The 9348-nt window shown below is 49.0% G+C and overlaps 1 protein-coding gene across 1 annotated transcript; it reads right to left on the minus strand.

The window, feature by feature from the left end:
* Nucleotides 1-5404: 5404 nt before the first annotated feature.
* Nucleotides 5405-8007, minus strand: LOC140633008 (metallothionein-4). Its single transcript, XM_072825116.1, has 3 exons — nucleotides 7937-8007; nucleotides 6237-6302; nucleotides 5405-5687 (listed from the first exon to the last, which is right to left on the minus strand). The coding sequence occupies exons 1-3, from the start codon at nucleotides 7965-7967 to the stop codon at nucleotides 5596-5598; spliced, it is 189 nt and encodes a 62-aa protein (XP_072681217.1). The 5' UTR covers nucleotides 7968-8007; the 3' UTR covers nucleotides 5405-5595.
* Nucleotides 8008-9348: the final 1341 nt, after the last annotated feature.

A 9348-nucleotide genomic window follows, 5' to 3' on the forward strand; every position in this document is an offset into this window, starting at 1 on the left:
TCCACATTTCCAAATTATTTCGAAAGCCTAGTGTCTTATGAATCCGGGTGGCTTACACATGGTTAAGGGCTTTTACCCCTAAGACCTAACCGGCCCTTGGAGAGTTTGGGCCCGACTTACCACCCTGCAGCCTCCTCTAGGGTGCTAAGCCCTCTGGGATCTCCTGGGCCCCGGGGACAGCCAGACGGCGGCGCGGGAGCGGCCTCGCCCGGCCCCAGGCTGGGGGCTCCTCCGCACCCGCCCACCCGCCCACCTGCCTCTGGGCCTCGGGCGCCCCCTGCAGTCCGCGCGAGGACTTCCTTCCCCTTCTGGGACCTCGGCGTTTCCTCGCCTCCCCACCAAGCCTTCCTCTGGTTTCCATACAAGTTGGAGAACGTCCTGAGCAGCGCAGACTCTGTCACAGCCTCTCAGGGGTTTCCACCGTCCCCCAGGCAGCCCCAGAACACAGTCCGTGATGTGGCAGCCTCCTGACACAGCACCTCTCTGCTCCGGGCAGCTCTTCCTTGATAAACCTCTTCTTTTTCTTGACGTAAAATCTGTTTCCTTGGTGCTTTCTGGTGCTGCTCAACTTTGCCCTTCTGTAACTAGCGGCCACCTGTAACTAGTCTGCTCACTCTTAGCGTCAGCCTTTTCCCCAACTTATCCTACCCCATGGTCTTCAAGTGTCTTTCTCAACTAGTCCTGCTGAGATTGGGAAGAGATCCTTAAGTTCTCTGAGTCTGTTTTATTGAATGTAGAATGAACATAATAATCCCACCAGGAGGCCTTGCCTGGAATTTTGGATCAAGATGGTAGATGGAGCACATGCATTTACCTCTCCTTCCTCCTGAGAATCCACTGAAAGAAACTAAACAAAGACAAAGAAGGACAAGAAAAACTGATAAAAGAGCTGAGAATTGGCATGGGGGAGGATGGTTTGGACAGCACATCAATGGATTAGAGGTTATAATATTTTTCTAGAATGCTGGACTCAGTCAAATCACAAGAATGGGCATATGGAAAGAGAGGAAGCCATGGCTCAGATCAAAAAGTAGAGAAGTCTATGGGGGTTCTGTGGTATTTTGTTTTGGTGGGGTTGGGGGAGTCAGGCTGGGTAGCAGAAGAGGAAGTGGCCCCAGAAGCCAGGATGGGGACCAATGGAAGATGTGGCTGTAGAACTGCCACATGATAATCACATTGGCCTCCTTTACCCCTGCTTATACAACTCCACCAGTTCCCCCCAGGCTGAGGCTGCGAGGTGTCTCTAAAGAAATGGAGTAACCAGTCTAGGAGGGGCCATGGCTCACAGAAAAGGGTCAGAGGAGGGCTTTTTGGTTTTGGCACTGAGAGGGTGGGCCACACCTCCCTGCCAGCTCCCCACCTGGGCATGCCAAAACCAAGCCTGCCAGTCAGCAACCTCACTGACACCCACAGAGCCTGCTGGCAGCTCAGAGAAGCAGAAATAGGTCAAGAAAGAAGAAATCTAACAACAAAAATTTAAAAAACCTTTTAACAGAGAGATTCAGGAAAGAACTTAAACAAATAAGTAAGGTATATGACAAATGTTCAGAAAATCACACATTCTTTTTTTTTAAGATTTTATTTATTTATTCATGAGAGACACAGAGAGAGGCAGAGACACAGGCAGAGGGAGAAGCATGCTCCCTGCAGGGAGCCTGGTTCAGGACTCGATTCCAGGACCCCAGGGTTAACGACCTGAGGGAAAGACAGATGCTCAACCACTGAGCCACCCAGGTGTCCCGAGAGAAGAAGTTCTTAAAATATGTATTAAAATATGATTGACCCAGATTTAAAAGATCAATAAGAGGATTGCAAAAAGCTGGAGAAATTTCCCAATAGTACCCAGCGAAAAATAAAGGGGAGGTCATGTTGGTGTTCATAGCAGCAACGCCAAATATTGGAAGACCACAGAGTAATGCCTTCAAAAGTGCTAAGAAAAAATTGTATTGAACTTAAAATTTGATATCCAGGGATCCCTGGGTGGCTCAGTGGTTTGGTGCCTGCCTTTGGCCCAGGGCGCAATCCTGGAGTCCCGGGATCGAGTCCCACATCAGGCTCCCGGCATGGAGCCTGCTTCTCCCTCCTCCTGTGTCTCTGCCTCTTTCTCTCTCTCTCTGTCTGCCATAAATAAATAAATAAATAAATAAATAAATAAATAAATAAATCTTTAAAAAAAATTTGATATCCAGCCTGACTATCAATCAGGCATGAGAGAAAAATAAAGGTATTTTCTGACATTTATGGAATCCCAAACTCCTCATAATTCATTCTTTTGGGAAAAAAAAGAAATTGCTTGCAGATGTACTAAAATAGAAAGGAGCCTGAGATAGAGGATGACAGGAGACCCAAGAAGCGATGGGTCTAACCTAGAAGAACAATGAAAAGAAATTCCAGAAAGACAGTTGTACAGAAGATAAGGAAAGAGGCCAATATATATTAAATTGTTCCATGAATAGCAAGTGGGGGAAGGCAATTAGAAATGCAAGGAAAAAACAAAAACAAAAGCCTGATGGTCTCTGATGGCCACCTTGACATAGGCTGGTAGAATGGACAGCTGCTCCAGCCTCTGATGGGCCCTGCTTTCAGGCCCTTGATGGTGTGAATTAAGACCACCTGAGAGCTTGAGTTACCTGCACTCTGCTGGGGGTGGTGGAGTGGGTAAGAGCAGACCGAGTCTCCCCTTCCTCGGTGCCAGCCCCCAGATACGGCAGCCTTCACTGAGGTCCTTCTACACAGTTGTTTCTGCCTCTCCACTTGCCCTCAATTGCATAGCTTTGGAGTCCATGAATCTGGATTCAAATTCCAATTCTATAAACTATCTGTGAGGCTTGGGCAAGTCACTTAACCTCTGTGAGCCTTTGTTTCCTCATCTGGGAAAAATGGAGCTGATAACAGTACTGACCTTGTGAGGTCATGTGGTGACAAATAAAACAAAAATACTGCAGGGGAGATGCTGGGCCCAGTGCCTGGAAGGTAGTAGGTGCTTAATATTTTAATCTATTACTAGACCACTTTATTCTTATAAATAACAGATGATACCATGCATGGACCATCGATTCCTAACCCAGATCTCCAGGATCCAGAGATGGCTCAGGGCAACTAAGAGTTCCCTGAGATCATGTGTAAAATTGAGTGAGGGTATTTATATGTGCATTTTTAGAAGCAAGACTCATTGCTGTCAGTGCTTCTTTTTTTATTTTTTTAAGATTTTATTTATTTATTCATGAGAGACACAGAGAGAGAAACAGGGACACAGACAGAGGGAGAAGCAGGTTCACCATGAGGAGCCTGATGGGGGACTCGATCCCAGGACCCTAGGATCACGCCCTGAGCCAAAGGCAGACGCTCGACCACTGAGCCACCCAGGTGTCCTGATGTCAGTGCTTCTTATAGATGTTTATGGCTCCTGCTCTGCACAGTCCCTGGCAGGTGCTAGGCTCAGTGACAGCCCTGCCACAGAAGAGACATGTGCAGAGTTTCCTCTTTGTCTCCCACTGTGTTTCATTCATTAGTTCTTGTTTTGTCACCAAATTTTCTTGCGGTTCAATCTTCTTATTTTTCCTTCTACTTACTCTTCTCTCATAAGTGGAGAAAAGGAGTTGGCAGAGAGTTAACTATATAAGGGAAAGCACTTAGCAAGTTTCTCCAGGTATATAGTACATTGCCGTGTGTGTGTGCAGGCATGCATGTGTATGTGTGCGCACGTGTGTGTGATGCAGCATGTTGTACGTGCTTGTACAGGCAGGGAATATCCCTGGAGTGTTACACAAGTGGTTACTGTCATTGTCTTGAGGAGGAGGGACTGGGGTGCAAAGGTGGGGACGAGACTTATACCCTTTGGATGTTTTGTATTTTGTACATTGTGCATGTAGACCTGTTTAAAAATAAGTAATTTTAAAAAAATCAGGGATTCCTCCATATAACCCACCTTACAGCAGGGCTACTTGGATTAAATGAGAGCATGTGTGTAAAAAGTTCAGCACAGTGGCTGGTGCATTGTAAGGCTGCATTATGCATAATGGCAGTGCTTAAATCATCAAGCGTAGCTGGACTTGTGCCAGGGCAGTGGAAGCTCTGATGCCCGTGTTAGCAATCGGGGCGGCGCGGGGAGAGGGGGTGGATAGCAAAGACCTCAGATTCTCCTTACATTGACTTCTGTGAAATGCAAGAACTTCGGTGAAGAGCATCACTTTCTCCTGGACTGTGTTCATCAACCCAGTCCAAAGTGAGCCCAAATCCTCTCTGCTCAGTGGGGAATCAGCTTTTCCCTTTCGCTCTGCCCCTCCTTCTCCTCGTGTACTCTCTCTCAAATAAATTTTTAAATAAATAAATAAATAAATAAATAAATAAATAAATAAATAAATACAAAATCTTAAAAAATCGAAACAAAACAGGGGCGCCTGGGTGGCTCAGTCAGTTAAGTATCTGTCTTTAGCTCAGGTCGTGATCTCAGGGTCCTGGGATGGAGCTGTGCATCAGGGTCCCTGCTCAGCAAGAACTTCTCTCTCTCCTTCTGCCCCCCTCCATGCTCGTGCTCTCTCTCTCTAATAAATAAAATAAAATCTTTTTAAAAATTTATTTGACACAGAGAGAGCATAAGAAAGGGGAGTAGCAGAGGGAGAGGGAGAGGCAGGCTCTCCACTGAGCAGGGAGCCCAATGCGGGGCTCAATCCCAGGACCCTGGGATCATGACCTGAGCTGAAGGCAGACGCTTAACTGACTGAGCCATCCAGGTGCCCCTAAAATAAATCTTAAAACGAAAACAAAAACAAAGTGGGCCCAAATAACCAAACCAGGGGGCGAATGCCCTTGGTGCCTTGCCCTTGGGGATTTTTTTTAGATCCACGCAGACATCCTACCCTAGAAGTTTGTGGCTGATTCAATGCATAAACAGCACTATTCACACAATAAGGCTTTCCAGGCAAACATGCCTGGAAACATGAAGTTAGTTCCCGAGCAGGCCCTGCACAAGAAGTTTCACTGTGGTGGGGATCCCAGGAAGCACTGGCAGGAAAATGGAGAAGTGAGGCAGGGAAGGGAAGGAGCCAATAGGGGGTGCGTTATTGAGCCACTGGTTACCACCCTGGGCTATTGGAGCGCCATGCTGCGGAGGACTTCTGGGGCGTGGTGTAGACTCTGTCCCAGATTTGTCCCACTGTAAGGATAGAGGTGCTGGGGGGTATTTATCCACTGAGTCGTGTGTGTCATCAGCTAAGGGCTGTTGCCAGGGGCGTTGACTCCCCAGTACTCCTAGGCTGCTCTCAAGTGAGCTCCTGGAGGAGGAGAAAGCCCCCCACCTCATCTGTGGAAGGGATGCGGCCAGGTGCTTATGGTATCTGCAATGAGGCATCAGTCCTGCTTGGGCCTGCTGGGTTAGGGTAAAACAGTGCTCTGAGCCACCAGACCACAAGTGAAGACTTTATTTTTCAGGCACTTTACATGAGTGTCACCACCACCACCTCTGAGCAAATATATAAAAAGCATAACCTATGGTACAATAATTTCAGTTTCTCAACTAATGCACTGTACAGACATTTCCGGGGCTGTGGCATCCACAACCCCCGCCCCCGCCAGCCCCAGCACCACGGATGCGGTTCAGGCACAGCAGCTGCACTTGTCCGAGCCTCCTTTGCAGATGCAGCCCTGGGCACACTTGGCACAGCCGGGGGGGCAGCAAGGACAGCAGCCTGAAAGGGCCAGGAGATGGACAGGTCAGTTTGGGGTCAATGCTCCCATCTTAGTATGTCCTCTCCCACCACCTAGAGAAAGTAGGAGGGGCACCGCAGGCTTCAATCCACATTAGCAGAAACCCCGGGGCAGGAAGCTGTGGGATGTTAGAGCCAGAAGGGATCTCTGGGAAGTCATCAAGAGTTTACCAGATGCCCAGAGAGGGGAGGGCCTTACTCAAGGTCATTGGTCAGCAGCAGATCTGACACTAAAATCCAGAGCTCATGACGCTAGATCAGGGCTCTGTCCCTTTCAGCACCGGGCACCACAGATACCTCCCCACAGCCCTCTTCCTCCAAGAACACCTGCAACCCCCTGTGGACGCCCTCACCCCCTAGGGGAGCAGCAACCCTTAGGAGCTTTGCCCAGGCCTCTGCTCAGCTGTCATTTCAGATCCCTCACAAATGGGTCAAAGGATTCCAGAACCTACTTAATCCCACCATGGCTGGAGGGTAGAAAAGGGAGGGAACAGATTTTTCTAGCTTCTGGCCCCGGGTAGCATAACTCACTTTTTCGACATGTTTTACAGTTGCAGGTTGTACATTTGCAATTGTCTCCACAGATACAGATTCCTCCTGGAAGAGAGGACAGATCCATAAGTGTGAGGACTGAGGTCAGTCAGGGACATGAGATGTGCTGCAGACCATCATGGTGGCAGGGTTTCTGAGCTCTCCTTGGGGAGTGGCTGAACAAAAGGACAAAGATGCTGCTGAAAATCACCCCAAGGGCAAAGGTTTTTTTGATGGTTCCCAGGCCCCGGATGGAAACTGGGGGTGGTGGCATACGGCCCTCAGCTGGGATACTTGCTAAAATACAGATTTGTGGGACCAACCCTTGATATATTCTGATTCATAAGTCTGGGTGGAGAAAGGGAATCCTATTTTTAAAAGCAACCCAGAGAAGGATGCCTGGGTGGCTCGGTGGTTGAGCATCTGCTTTTGGCTCAGGCCATGATCCTGGGGTCCTGGGATCAAGTCCTGCATAGGGCTCCCCACGGGGAGCCTGCTTCTCCCTCTGCCTATATCTCTGTCTCTCTCTGTGTGTCTGTCATGAATAAATAAATAAATAAAATCTTAAAAAAAACAAGCAACCGAGATGATTCTGATGTACAATCAGGTTTGAGAACCAGTAAACTAGGCCAAGTCTAGCAAGCTCAAGGTCCCCCAGAGACCGTTGAAGCCTTGAATACCCTCTTCACCTTTTCAGGGTGTCAGGCAAAATGGAAACCCTGAATGGGCAGGAGAAAGAACCAGGGACATAAACATCCTCAAAGTGAGAACTGCAGCCACGAGCTTACTTTCATATAAAAGCCATCCACACTTAAAAAAAAAAATCATCCCACCTATCATTTTAAGTGTCAAAATGCTGGAAGATTCTGTCTCTTTGGCAAGTTTTAGGTACAGACATGTCCTGTTAAGGACCAGAGAGACTTGTGAGAATTCTTTTTTTTTTTTTTTTTTTTTTTGTTAGAATTCTTGATACCATTTCCAAAGGCCAGAAAAGCCCAAGATGGCTCCAAACTCTGACCTCTCTCCTCCTGCACTAGGTGCTTCTGTGGAATTAAGGGGCTTCAGAGATTCTAATAAATCCCCTGGCCTCTGCAATTATGATTTTAGCACTTTTATAACAGCCCTGGGAGGTGGGCAGCTGGGAAGGCATGACCCTAGTTTTCAGATGAGGATACTGAGGCTCAGAAATATGAAGTGTCAGGGACGCCTGGGTGGCTCAGAGGTTGGACGCCTGCTTTCAGCTCAGGTCGTGATCCCAGGATCCAGGATCAAGTCCTGCATTGGGCTCCCTGCGGGGAGCCTGCTTCTCCCTCTGCCTATGTCTCTGCCTCTATCTGTGTGTCTCTCATGAATAAATAAATAAACCTTAAAAAAAAAAAAAAAAGAAATATGAAGTGTCAGAAGTCAATGGCAGCAGTGGACCAAAATCAGATAGTCAGGTTCCAGGCCACAGCTCTTTTTCGACTCTGATGGCTGCCCCTAGGGTCTAACCCTACGTGCTCCCTCAGCCAGGGTCTCAGTTCTATAGCAAAGCAGGCTGTTGGGCAACAGAATGGGAGATGCCACAGAGGTCACCAGTCCAAGACCAACCATTGGCAGCTCCTAATTGGAGGAAGAGAAATATTCATCAGAGCCCTATGGGCTCCACAAATGAAGCTGCTACAAGGTTCCAGGACCCTAGAGTGGGCATGCTTACTCACCAGACATGCAGGTGCATTCCCCGGGGTCCATGGTCCAGGTGTCCAAGAAGCTCCAATGCTGTCACAGCTGGGGAAGACAAGCTGAGTGAGCAGCTGCTGGAGGCTCCCTTTTTATAGCTGTGTAGGTGTGCACTTGGGCGCACCCCACCTGTCCCTGGGGCCAGACGCCCTGCACACGGCCCACCCAGACGCTGCAGGCTGGGGATTGGACAGTGTGGGCAGAAGGAGGGTGTTCAGATGGCTCTCACAAGGGCTGCAGGTGGCCGCACCCACCCATCTACCCACGTGCCAAGGTGTCAAGGAGCCAGGCTCTGGCTCCAGTGGCTCTTGTAGTATTCGGGTTGGCAGCTACAGCCATCTGGTCTGCAAGTCCTATGCAATCTGCCATTTCTGCTTCCTTCTTCATAGGGCCTGGCTCAGGGCCTCATTCGGCCTCCCCAGGTCATATAAGCCCTTATCGTGGGCAGAAGGGGGCCTCTATCTGGAGGCTTGGGCTTTAGAAAGCCCCACTTGGGCCTTCTTTTGGCACGTCCCTCCAACTCCCTGGGTGAGAAGGCCAAAAGTCACGGGCATGTGCCCAACCGGAGTGTGCAACCTGTCTTTCTAGACCACACATGTAATGCTCTGGATTCTAGAATTTTCTCTCATTCCAAGCTAGCCTGCTTCCAAGGGTTTGCTCACACCTCCATCCCAGGCTCCAAAGGGCAGATGTATAGCCAATGTGTGCTCCTCCAGGCCTGAAGTGTGGCTGGAGGTAGCTACAGGCTGGGGGCATGAACAGAGTTTGGATGTGTGGGCTAGGTGCCCACAGGCGTGCGTGAGGCTTCTCACTGTGAAGGAAGGAGGGATGGAAAAAGACTGGAGGTGGGTGCAAGATTGGGGGTTGGGCCCTGGGGCAGCTCTCCAGGCAACTTCCAGTGTGTTGAGAATTAAACACTTGAACCTGGCCCTTCAGGTTGCTAAGAAGCTCTCTTTGTCAGGGTAGGGGGATAGAATGTATATTATTTGTTAATCTGATATATAACTTCTAGATATTTTAGCCAGTGACATGTAACTTCCATTTGTCCCCTTGCTCTGCCCCCCTACACATTAGGAGGGGGCCTGGAGCCAGCCTTCTGTGGTCTTGCCTGCTCCTCTTCCTTCTCCACACTGCCCTAGAGATAGAGCCCCCAGATAGCATTAGCCATGTTATTCTCTTGCTCCAAATCTTCAGTGGCTCATCTGTTGAAGGAAGCCCAGACACCTTGGTCTTGCATTCCAAGCTCAGATTACCTTTCCAAGATCACTTCCCTCTCCTCCTTCTCCTTCCTCCACCAGAACTTAAGGACTCTAGGCTCCATCTATTTGCCTTGAACTTTTCCACATCCAGGCCTTTGCTCCTGCCAGATGCTCATCTTTTCCCTGCCACCTTG

Source organism: Canis lupus, chromosome 5 (genome assembly GCF_048164855.1).
Source record: "Canis lupus baileyi chromosome 5, mCanLup2.hap1, whole genome shotgun sequence".
Classification (NCBI taxonomy): Eukaryota; Metazoa; Chordata; class Mammalia; order Carnivora; family Canidae; genus Canis; species Canis lupus.

Bases quoted from the DNA above. Each gene is read 5' to 3' on its own strand.
- LOC140633008 (XM_072825116.1), bottom strand. From the start codon at position 7,967: ATGGACCCCGGGGAATGCACCTGCATGTCTG. The intron at 6,303-7,936 runs GTGAGTAAGCAT...CCTCTCTTCCAG, and splicing joins GGAATGCACCTGCATGTCTG to GAGGAATCTGTATCTGTGGA. The intron at 5,688-6,236 runs GTGAGTTATGCT...TGGCCCTTTCAG, and splicing joins CTGTAAAACATGTCGAAAAA to GCTGCTGTCCTTGCTGCCCC.